The sequence below is a fragment of the Bos taurus genome, chromosome 5 (genome assembly GCF_002263795.3).
Source record: "Bos taurus isolate L1 Dominette 01449 registration number 42190680 breed Hereford chromosome 5, ARS-UCD2.0, whole genome shotgun sequence".
Taxonomy (NCBI): Eukaryota; Metazoa; Chordata; class Mammalia; order Artiodactyla; family Bovidae; genus Bos; species Bos taurus.
In genome coordinates, this window is record NC_037332.1 from 60931426 (window position 1) to 60943972 (window position 12547).

Genomic DNA, 12547 nt, shown 5'->3' on the forward strand with positions numbered 1-12547 from the left:
CTAAGGAGATTGCTATAATATGTAAAATTTACCAAGGGACCCCTTGCTGTGGAATAATGGGAAATAGTTTGCTAAATAATAAGGATCCAAGTCCCCATTCTTGCTCCATCTTCCTTTGATGGGGCAGGACCCAGCTGCAGGGAGTGAACTTCAGTTTTAAGTTGCAGTTAAGAGCTGTTCAAAAGTCCAGGCCAAACTATTCCTCAACACCTGCCTTTAGCTGAATCGTCGTTAGGCCAACTGAGAAGTTGATAGTCTTCAAGCTTTCACATACATCTGTGGGACATCAAGAAGACTTGAACTTTGGGGTTAATTCTAGGAAAATAAAAATACTATGTGAAGAGTAAGCTTGAGTTTTAAGCAGTAGAATATATGTTCTGCAATGGCAAGGACTTAGATTTTTTCCTCATTCAACAAAGTCTGACATTCATATGACAGGCATGTTATACTTTTTTTGCTGATAGAGATATTTCAGTTGAAGACAATAGCAGTTGACATTGAGATGAATAAATAGGAGCTATTAGGGGACATGGATGTGAGTTCCTTTATTTTAAATTCTGCATATATGTTGAATTAATTTTTTTCAAGAAGGATGATTAACTTGAGTTTTATTTTTCCATGCTTATGGAAATGTGAAACCTAGGTTTGGGTACCAAATGGCATCTACTTGGAATTATAAGTCACTGATAGCACTTTGAAATTTTGATAAAATCATGAAGCATATGCTAGGCAGGTCATTTCACTTATACTAAATAGTACAGTCTTATAATATGGAAAAAGTAAATCATGATTTTGTACAATATCTCTTGCATTAATATTTGGTTAAATTGTATTGTTAGATTATTAACTTGATAACATATATTTCAAAACAAAGAGTGTTTTTCTCTTGATAGATTCTGCCTCTCCTTGCATTGTACCAATATTTTGTTTCTGTAATTTGCCAAGACCTAGTCAAAAATCTGGAAGCAAGAATCCTCAAGGTATGTTTCAAGCTTTTAAGACATTTGATATTTTTCAACTATTGAAGATGTCATCTTAAATTACTTTGGTTCTAATACTCATAATCATAAGCTGATAGCAATACATGGTGTTGAACTGATATTAAAAAACCTTACCCAACATTATCATAAAGTGTAAGAAAGAGCTGGGTAGAAATCTTAAATCATTTTATGCTTTGTTTTGTTGTTGTTCAGTCCCTAAGTCATGTCCAACTCTTCTGCTACCCAATGGACTGTAGCCCACCGGGTTCCTCTGTTCATGGGATTTTCTGGGCAATTTTATGCTCGGGCCCACAGTAAAGTGAGGAACAGCTACGCCTGATAACAGGCTAACCCAACAACATTCAGTCCAGAAATCACCATTTCTGAATGACTGGTTTCTCATGAAGACTAATGAGTCATTTTCCAAAGTTTTTGAGTTGTTTTTGCTAAGGATCTTTTGTATATCATGGTGCACAAGAGTTTTTCATGGCATAGGTAGTTGAAGTGATAAAATTCACAAATACCAAATTACAACTAATTATGTAACCCCTAAAAGTCAGGAGGCTCTCTACCTTCAAGATTCATGTGTAGTTGGCTTGAGCCCCATGTGGAGTGCAGAATGTCAAGCATCTCCTTTTCTGTTTTTTCCCTGGTCACCCATTGTCAGAGGCTCCCACTTATGTTGAATTTGTTTTGCACCTGGATCCTCTCAATAGCCAGCAAATTTGCTCCCTGTTCTGTACCTCCTCATCTCTAATACAGAATCCAACCCTATTCCATATTTTACACACACACACACAAACACGCAACACACAAACACGCAACACAGACACACGCAACACACACACACGGAGAACACACATACACACATTGTATTTCCCTAAGGTCTTTATTTCTATATCAGGTTTTACTGAAATTTGGGAACGTAAGGCAAGTTGGTTGGTTGCTCAGTCATGTCTGACTCTCTTGTGACTACATGAACAGTAGCCATGTAGTCAGAGGAGCCACCTGGCTCCTCTGTCCATAGGATTTCCCAGGAAGAATACTGGAATTGATTGCTGTTTCCTTCTCCAAAGAATTTTCCTGACCCAGAGATCAAGCCCATGTCTCCTGCATTGGCAGGCATATTCTTTACCATGGAGTCACTAGGGAGGCACTTGCAACTTAGAATATTTGGCATCTCTAAATTTAAATATTTCATGCTGGTAAATTCTCCACAGCCCACTCTAAAAAAATATAAAAGCCTTGATTTGTAGCATTTGCAATTTCCATGGGATAAATACTCCCACTGCAGTTGACTTCAGCCTGCCAACTAGGCGTTACTGAACATGGGGTTGGGACAAGATGTGCACGCTCAGTTGGGGGTGAGTGGCACCAACACTCCCTTGGCTGAGCTGTCCTTCTCCTTTTTTGGAAAAACCCTCCTTCCTCAGATCCTCTCTCTCCAGGACCCAACCTGTGAGCCTGTGTTTTCAGACCAAATAGTCTATCACATCCTATTTCTTAATAAAGATAATACCTTCTCTAAGAGAAATTCTGGTGCTCTTAAGATAATACATTTTAACCTAGGAATAAATAATTGGTTTTCAGCCACGAATTCTGAGTTACTGAACTCTTTAAGAGTTCTCTGACTTTTGAATTTCAATAACACTGTTTAAAAAGCCGCATACAACTTTTCTCTCTCTGATTTTAAGATAGTACTCTCTTCAAAACTGAAAAATTCTCGAGGCTAGGGCATGTGTCTTATTCATCTTTTGGTTCCCTATAGTGTCTTGAGTAGTAAATTCATATATTTGATATTCAGTAATTAATTATTAAATTGAATTTAAAGTCTTCAGACATATATCATGTGCCTACTGTTCACACTCTCCTTGGTGTTCAGTGGGAACTCATCAAGAAGATACTTGGTAAATGTTTACTGCTTTATCTCTGAAGCAACATTTCTCGAGTATCTCCTAATAAAGGCACCGTTAGTAACTCTGATCGAAGAAATGTAACCCATATACCTTGCTTGTAAGGAAGTGAAAACGGGGAAGAGACAGGACGTTATATGTGTACCTCCCAGTTGATCATTTCCAGATGAGTGTGATGAACACCATTTCCAGGAGCTTGAAAGAGGGGAAAAGGGCTTTGGGTCTCTGCTGCTGCTGCTGCTGCTGCTGCTAAGTTGCTGCAGTCGTGTCCGACTCTGTGCGACCCCATAGACGGCAGCCCACCAGGCTCCCCTGTCCCTGGGATTCTCCAGGCAAGAATACTGGAGTGGGTTGCCATTTCCTTCTCCAGTGCATGAAAGTGAAAAGTGAAAGTGAAGTCGCTCAGTCATGTCCAACTCAGCGACCCCATGGACTGCAGCCTACCAGCTCCTCCATCCATGGGATTTTCTGGGCAAGAGTACTGGAGTGGGGTGCCATCAGCTTTACCAAGTACATAGATAAGATTTAGGTTTGAAAAGAGTAGAACTAACTGAGCAGGAGAGAGGAAGAAGGGAACATTGTCAGCCGACAACTGTGTGAAAGGTATAGAGGTGAGAAAGTGTTGATTTGTTTTAGGGGGCTGAGGGGGCTTGGTTAGACTGGAGTGGGGGTCTTGAGTAGGCAGTTTGGAGAAGATGACATGAGGACACCAGAGGCCCAGGATGTGGAGGAGACCGTGGGTCCAGTCTTGAACTCTAAGCTGAGACGTAATGTGGAGGGTGAGCAGTGAGAGAGATGAGGAGGTGTGGAGTCAGAGTAGGGTGACAATTTTATCCTGGTGTCACTAGGAGACAAGAAGCATTGCAGGTTGCAGTGATCATCAGTAGCATGTCAGAAGGAGATCAGAAAGGCATTGAAAGAATCTGGAACAAAGTTTTTGATTAAGTGACTATTTTTTATTGGATTGTTAGCACTCAGCAACTCTTTTTGTATGAGAGTAGCTTAAAAGTCAGTGAGAACTATGGAGAGTCTCCTGTAGTCTTGTGCTGAGAGGGGGAATTCATGACACAGTTTTGATCAGGAGAAGGACGAGATCAGATGTATCTGGTAGGAGTGTTAGGAGTAGAGTGAGATGAGAGTAGGATCTTACTGGCATAGCATGACTGGAAACTCAACTACAGCATTGCCAGAATCCATGAAAAGGGGCAATTGTTGCATCATACAGAAGAAAGAATGACAGCCCCTGTGAGTAATTTGTCTGACCTTCCCGAACTAAACTTGGGGTCAGTGAGTGGGAAAAGAGAAAAGTCACAGTCAGAAAACAATAAACAGTGATGCTTTCTGACAAATCAAACAGCAGTAAATCACACTGTTAAGTCTCTACCAGTGCTCTAATGTCTTTCAGGGAAAGCTTTAAGGCCTCTTTATGATCAACTTGTCTGGCTTCCTAAAAGATGTATTACTCTCAAAACATCCAGCATTCCTGGGAAGGGTACCAATAGTTCTGTATTTGTATGATGGAATAGTTGATTTATGGGTGGTTCTTTTTTCCACCTGGCTTATGTTCACAATGTTTCTGAAAATACATGTCTATTATTATCACCATGGCTTTTTCAAGTGGTCAGATTCATTTAATAAACTGAACGAGAGGTAGCCTGAACAGTTACAAGTGGTCCACGTATAGCAATCTCACATTCAAGACCAGAGGAGACTGACCTCACATAGATATGGGGAAATGTTTCCTCTAAGGAGCAGAGAGTTCAGTCGACTCCCTAATGCCTGCTTTGGTATTATATGACACCAGGGAGATTAGAGCCCAAAGTGTTTTAGGGAAGAGCCAAAGTGGGCAACTCAATAGGCAAGCCATTTTCTCTTCATTAAAAATATTCTCCTGACTTTGTATGTTTTATTTTTATGTTCTTCTCACATCCTGTTTCCTTCTAACTCACCTTCTTTTTCTTTCTTTAAAATTGGTACACTCTTGAGATTCCTAAGATAATATAAAGGAAAAGAGAGTAAGATGAGTATATGTGTCAAGGATAAATTGGATTTTGTTTTAGATATATGTCACCTTCATCAAAGTGTGTATTTTACCCCTTGCTCCAAGTTTACTATTTTCTGTCCTCTATGAAGTCACTTATTGCTGTTCAGTGGCTAAGTTGTGTCCGACTCTTTGCGACTCTATGGACTGCAGCACACCAATCTTTGCTATCCTTCACTATCTCCCAGAGTTTGCTCAAACTCATGTCCATTGAGTCAGTGATGCCATCCAACCGTCTCATCCTCTGCCACCTTCTCCTTTTGCCTTCAATCTTTTCCAGCATCAGGGTCTTTTCCAATGAGATGGCTTTTTGCATAGGTGGCCAAAGTATTGGAGCTCCAGCATCAGTCCTTCCAATAAATATTCAATGTTGATTTCCTTTAGGATTGACTGGTTTGATCTTGCTGTTCAAGGGACTCTCAAGAGTCTTCTCCAGCACTACAGTTTGAAAGCCTGAATTCTTCAGTGCTCAGCCTTCTTTATGGTCCAGGTCTCACATCCTTACATGACTACAAGAAGAAGCGTAGCTTTGACTAGATGGACCTTTGTTGGCAAAGCAATGTCTCTGCTTTTTAATATGCTATCTAGGTTTTGTCATAGCTTTCCTTCCAAGGAGCAAGTGTCTTTTAATTTCATGGCTGCAGTCCCCATCCATAGTGATCTTGGAGCCCAACAAAATAAGATCTGTCTCTGTTTCCACTTTCTCCCCATTTGCCATGAAGTGATGGGACCAGATGCCATGATCTTAATTTTTTTGAATGCTGAATTTTAAGTCAGCTTTTTCACTCTCCCCTTTCACCCTCATCAAGAGGCTCTTTAGTTCCTCTTCACTGCCATTAGAGTGGTATCATCTGCATATCTGAGGTTGTTGATATTTCTTCTGGCAGTCTTGATTCCAGCTTGTGATTCACTAGATGTTTTCAAAACATCAGTCAGGTACAGACCCTGCCCTGTTAAAAACTCTTCAATCACTTATTATGCATAGAATCAAATCCCAAGGGTCCACTCTGGTTGACTGGCCACCATTCACACGTAGCTGCCAACCCTATTCTCCTCTCTCTAAGCTGCTGCTGGTCCCTGAACACACCAGGACCCCAGGATTGCTTCTGTCACCACATGACCTTTGTATTCAAGGTGCCCTCAGCAGATTTTCACATCTCCCTCCATCATATCATTTCCCAAATATTCTCTTGAAAGTTTTCTTCTCAGAGAAGTCCCTCCGGATCACAGTTTGAAACATAGTATTTTGTCAGTACCTTTTATGTCTTTTCATACTGGATATATCTTCATGTATCCCTTAAATTTAGCTAATAATTTATCCAGTGGATGTAACCTTCAAGATGGCTCTGTGCAGAAGAGAAGCTCAATTTACATTTTGAACAAATGCATGTATTTGATCAGGATCTTTCCTTTTCTTCCTGTAATTTCCTTATTGAAAGTCTTGCTAGGTTATATTCAAAATAAACCATGTACAATATATAGTTACCAATTGACTAATGCTTTTAAGTACATGTCTGTAAAATCGACAGTGTCTGTTCATTGTGGATAAGAAAATGAACAGCTGATGTACTGTGGAATTCATCTCCTGGTTTGTTTGACATCCCTCAGAGTATTAGAGAAAGCAGAAGTGTTCTGTTTTGTCTTTCTTTTTCATTTATTTGGCTGCCTTGGGTCTTAGATGTGGCATGCAGAATCTTCCATTGCAGCTTGTGGGCTTCTCTCTAATTGTGTTGCACGGGCTTCAGAGCATGCCAGTTCAGTAGTTGTGGCAAATGGGCTTAGTTGCCCTGTGGCATGTGGGCTCTTAATTCCCCGACCAGGAATGGAGAGTCCCCTGTATTGGAAGGTGGCTTCTTAACCATTGGGCCACCAGCAAAGTCCCTGTTTTGTCTTTGTTTGAAACCATATTTTGTTGTTGCTGTTCAGTTGCTCAGTCATGTCCAACTCTTTGTGACCCCATGGACTGCAGCATGCCAGGCTTCCCGGTCCTTCACTGTCTCCTGGAGTTTGCTCAAACTCATGTCCATTGAGTCAGTGATGCCATCCACCTGTCTCATGCCCTGCCGTCCTGTTCTCCTCTTGCCCTCAATCTTTCCTAGCATCAGTGTCTTTTCTGATGAGTCTTTTCCAATGAGTTGGTGACATCAGGTGGCCAAAGTGTTAGCCATACTTTACCATGGGGACAAAAGGATGAAGTAAATTATTTAAAATGCTTCCATGTCTATCTTATTTCTTTAAATGTGTTTGCATCTGTAATTACTGATGAATGGCCATTGTCTTGAAAAGTCACTTGCTGTGATTCCCTAGTTTTCTTGGTCTCTGTACACATGAGCTGGCTTAGGGACAGAAACATGCATCTCCACAACCGTGTTGTCTGAATGCTACCTTGTAATGCATTACCAATACGAAGCAGACATCTTGGATCTCAGAAAGTTGATGATTTTTCTCTAAAATTTTAATTTTGTAAGTAAAACAAATGGTTTAATTTAGTATCTCTCTTTTGTTTTCTTTCCTTTAAAGATAGAAGTCCTTACAGATTTAGGATTCTTTTCCGAAGCCTTTCATGAGCTATCCCAGATATTTTATGCGAAAAACACACCTTCTTCAGTACCCACCAGCTGTAAACCTACTGGAAAAATGAAGGTAATCCTGCCGATTTAATTCAAAGCTGTTTTTTAACCTTTTCAAGGTCATTTTGAAAACTACATTCCTAAAATCTAGGAAATCCTTCCACTAATGGTATTTACAAGTCTCTGGCACTGCAGGCTTCTTTTAAGTCTGATTATTGTACTAATCGTTCAGTAGTGTCTGACTCTTTGCCACACCATGGACTCCTCTGTCCATGACAGCCTCCTCTGTCATGGAATTCTCCAGGCAAGAATTCTGGAGTGAGTTGTCATACCCTTCTCCAGGGGATCTTCCTGACCTAGGGATCAAACCCTGGTCTCCCTCATTGCAGGCAGATTCTTAACCGTGTGAGCCACCAAGACTGATTAGAGCTAACCGCAGACATGCACAAGGCTTCCTTTGCCTAAAATGGAGGGGTGGGTGTCAAGACAGGGATGGGAGTGTGGTCTGGGTGTAGGTTTTGACTGTGGAATTTTGACTCTGTGTTATCATGGAATGTCTCAAGGGACATATTTATTAGCCACTGCCTCTTAGACTTTTGAATCTGAGCTTGTAATTTCTAATTAATATTTTTAGTCAAAACAGTCTCTCTTCAAGTTTTATTTGGATATTTTTATTTATATATTAATACTTTATACCAAAAAGTTAAACACATGTTCAAATTTCTTCTGATTTTTATGAGGAGAAAATGTTCTAGTTTGTCAAGCCTTATTGGACTGGGAGAGAGTTTTACCTGGCTTGCTTAATTGGTATTTGTAAATTGCGTAAGTGAAGCATCCTTGAAAATGAATGTGTGTGTAGTCACTCAGTCGTGTTTGACTCCTTGTGACCCATGGACTGTAGCCCACCAAGCTCTTCTGTCCATGGAATTCTTCAGGCAAGAATACTGGAGTGGGTTGCCATTCCCTTCTCCAGGGGATCTTCCCAACCCAGGGACTGAATACTGACCTTTAAATTTAAATCAGAGTGAGCTATCATCATTTTCCTCTGCTTTGGTGTTTTTGGTGATCTGGGAATCACTGGATGATCTTGCTTAGGTTAGATATTTGGACGCTCATACACAGGCCAGCAATAAAGGAAACAGGAGAAGGGAACAAGTCAGTTTCCTAGGAGGGACCATGTGTGTGAGGAGTGAGACTGACAGGCACAACACACGCTGGTGGGATTCAGATTTGGAGGAACTAAAAGAAACTGTGCAGTGGCTATACATCTTGAGAAATACTTGCATAGGCTGACAGTATATTTACATATGATGCACACATTACTTCAGTGTGTCCCACTAAAATGTTGCTACTTTTTCTCAATATGACTGCTACATTGTTAATATTTATTGTACTGAGGTAACCTAAGAGGAAGGTTTCCCTAGTGGCTCAGACAGTGAAGGATCTGCCTACAATGTGGGAGACCCAGGTTTGATTTTTTCACTTTTTAGCCTAAGAGGGACATTCAGTAGGTGATAGCATGTGTGTGTGTGTCTATACACCTACAGTTTCAACCAACCATGGTTCAAAATATTCGGAAAAAAATTCCAGAAAGTTCCAAAAGGTAAATATAAATTTGCCTGCTAGCAATTGCTTACATAGCATTTACATTGTATTTACAGTTACTTACATAGCATTTACATTGAATTAGACATTATAAATAATCTAAAGATGATTTAAGGTATATGGGAGGATACACCTAAGATATGTGCAAATACTGTGCTATTTCATGTAAGTAGTTAAGCATTGCAGATTTTGGTAAAGGAGGTTGGGGGGTGAATCCTGGAATCAGTCCTCCACTGTATTTCTATCTAGTTAGCTGTCTATCTGGGAGTCTGTTGGGTTTTTTGGTTCAAATAATTTTATGGCCCAAATAATTTATCTTGTTACCTGGGTTAAATGATCAGTGTTTTCTTGTTTGTTTCTCAAGCAACAACCTTTCCTTATTGAAATAGTTTTGTTATTAAAATCATATTTTAATTCATTGAAAATTATTTATTGAATGCTGACTGAATATAGGCACTATTCCAGACATGGAGCCAGAACCATGGAAAGATAAATGGAGTTCTTGCCTTGCTGAAGGCACATTACCATTGGATGGTCTAGTGAGGAAGACAAATAATAAGCATATTAAGCACACAACTATATGTCAGATGGTGACAATGGCGTGAAGGCTGATCAAGCTGAGTTGAGGGGATAGGAAGTGGCCAGAGTGGTGGGCGAATGTCTTATTGAGGGTGGTTTGGGAAATCTAATAAGGAGTAGAAGATTTGAGGGAACAACCTTCCAAATAAGAGGAAGTACAAGAGGAAAGGCCTGGAAGATGTGGTTGTGGAAAACTAGAGAGGCCACATGAGGCTGGGCCCAGACTGGAGAGAAAGTAGAGGACAGGGCAGCACCCAGGAGCTAGGTCATATTGGATCACACAGGGCTGGGTGAGGACTAGAGTTTGCTGTGAATATGAGAAACCTGGTAAAGCTTTGAAAGAGGACTGACGCAATAGTGGTAAGTTTCATAGAACCATTTGCTTGCTATTTGGGGAATGGATGGTGGATGAGGTTGAGTATAAATAGCGAGACCAGGGAGAAGGGCTTTGCAAATGAGCTGAGTGAGACATGACAGTGGTTAGAGGTAAACGGGGTGGAAGGAAAGAAATGTGGTGAAGTTCTAGATGTGTAGCTAAGGCAGAGCTGACAGCATTTGCTGATGCTGGTTGAGATATAGGAGGTAAGAGAAAGAAGTTAAGCATGACCACACAGCTTCAACATGAGCAGCTGGTAGGAAAGTGTTTTCATTGACTGAAATGGGGAGTCCTGCTGCTCTGAGGCAGGGTGGAGCATGTTAAGTATGAGATTCCTAATAGACAAACAGGTGGAGAGGCTGCCTGTGTAGGTGCAGAGAGTATATGATTCAGAGGAGGGCTGCAGGTAAATTTGGGAGCATTAACAGAGAGTTAAAAAATCATGGGACTGGATGAAATCAGCTGGGGACCAAGGCAGAGTGAAAAGTAGAAGTCAGAGGACTGGATGTTGGGATCCTCCACACTTAGGGTCCAGAAGACAAGAAGGAAAGGGAAGTCAGCTGGGTAGAATGGGAAGCAAGAGAAAGTTTTCAGTAGTCACTGGTATCACCAAAGCAAATAAACAAGCAGCCTGAAACTCACGTGCTCAGTCACTTCAGTTGTGTCCAACTCTTTGTGACATATGGACTATATAGCCCGCCAATCCAAACTGAAACTTATGTATACAGATAAATTCCAAACTTCATTTTTTTAATCAACTCATTTGCGTAAGACAAAAGTGGGGGCAAATTGTCTCCTGATGGACTGTGACTTCATATTTTTTATTCTCAAAGTTATTGTGCAGCTTTCCAGCTTCAGTTGGGAATTTAGAAAGCGTAATTAAAAGAGGAAGTGCATTCAGGGTTTATAATTAAAATAGGTGCCAATGTTATTAGGCTGCAGGCTAGTTATTTAAAGAAAGGATTAATGAATTAGATTTCAGTGTAAAAGCAGTTACTGAAAAAAAAATCTTACAGATTATGATTGGACTTTTCACAGGCTTTTAAAAAATTCTATTTTTAAACATACTCATATTGAGTTTCTGTTCTCATCACCAAATCTAAAGTCCTGTCATTAAACTTCTTTAAATTATATCACCAGAAGTCTCACCATGGATTTGCTTACTCACTTTTCAATGTATTCAAGGAAATAAAGACTATCTTAAAAAAAAAAAAAAGAAATGTCTTTAAACGCTTACCAACACTTTCTTCCCTTTAGAGCTATGTGTGATGTCTTGATTTAGAGGTCCCTCAAAAGCAGATCCTGAAATAAAGATTTGGGAACACGTAGTGTGGTCAGGGGACTTCCCTTATGGTTCAGGTGGTAAAAAATGCACCTGCAATGTGGGAAACCTAGGTTTGATCCCTGAGTTGGGAAGATCTCCTGGAGAAGGGAAAGCCTACCCACTCCAGTATTCTGGCCTGGAGAATTCCATGGACTATATAAATATAGTCCATGAGGTCACAAGAGTCTGACACGACTGATCAACTTTCACTTTCACAGTGTGTTTGGGCGGTGACTCCAGGAAGAACTGTGAGTAAGGGGGAAAGTCAGACAGCGAAATAAGGAAAACCACTCCAAAGAGTGTTAATGAGATCACTGCCATGGCAGTCGGGGCCACGGAGAGACAGTCCCTCACCCCTCATGGGTAGTGGCTGCTCCTTACGTGTCCAGCCTCTCCTGAAACTCTCTTATGGCCGCAGACCACCCTCAGGTAGAGAGGTCCAGGTGGTTGAAGTAGGATACCATCCACATATGAGTGACCTATTCATGGAAGATGCTGGTGACTTCCAGGTGACCAAGAGGATGTGAGTGAGGTATTAGTATTGATGCCTGAGAACAAGTGCCTTTTAAAAAGGTCTTCCGTACCAAGGGGGATGCACACTCATAATGAGACAACAATGTTCTGCAGCAAATGAATAGAATGTTTTCTAAGGCAACATTATATTTAGAACATATTAGCAGGTAATTCACAAACAAGGAAAGAACCACAAAAAGCATCATTCTGAAGAGTAATACAATTTTACCTCAAACTGGCAAAAAAAAAAAATATATAGGCGCTAATATGCAATGCCATTGAAACTGCACTAATCCTTTTCATACAATGTGGGTGGAAGGTAAACTGAGCTGTGAGTGTGTGTTAGTCGCTCAGTCATGTCTGACTCTTTGTGACCCTATGGACTATAGTCCGCCAGTCTCCTCTGTCCATGGGATTTTCCAGGCAAGAATACTGGAATGGGTTGCCATTTCGTATTCCAGGGGATCTTCCCAACACAGGGATGGAATCCGGGTCTCCTGCACTTCAGGCAGATTCTTTACTGTCTCAGCCACCAGGGAAGCCTCTTATTCTTATGACCCAGCACTTCTGCTTCCAGGAATCTATTCAAAGGTGCTAATCAGAAATACTCATCACCAATATTATTTAGTACAGGGCTGAATGGTGG

At 40.7% G+C, this 12547-nt stretch overlaps 1 protein-coding gene across 11 annotated transcripts in view; it reads left to right on the plus strand.

Annotated features, from left to right (window-relative positions):
* CFAP54 (cilia and flagella associated protein 54) overlaps positions 1–12547 on the plus strand; it is a 312009-nt gene that overhangs the window by 178297 nt on the left and 121165 nt on the right. For all 11 annotated transcript variants that reach the window (XM_002687523.7, XM_024992507.2, XM_024992508.2 and 8 more), the window contains 2 exons: positions 894–980; positions 7455–7577. In XM_002687523.7, coding sequence (XP_002687569.6) covers positions 894–980; positions 7455–7577 — 210 coding nt within the window. The remainder of the gene's footprint in view (positions 1–893; positions 981–7454; positions 7578–12547) is intronic.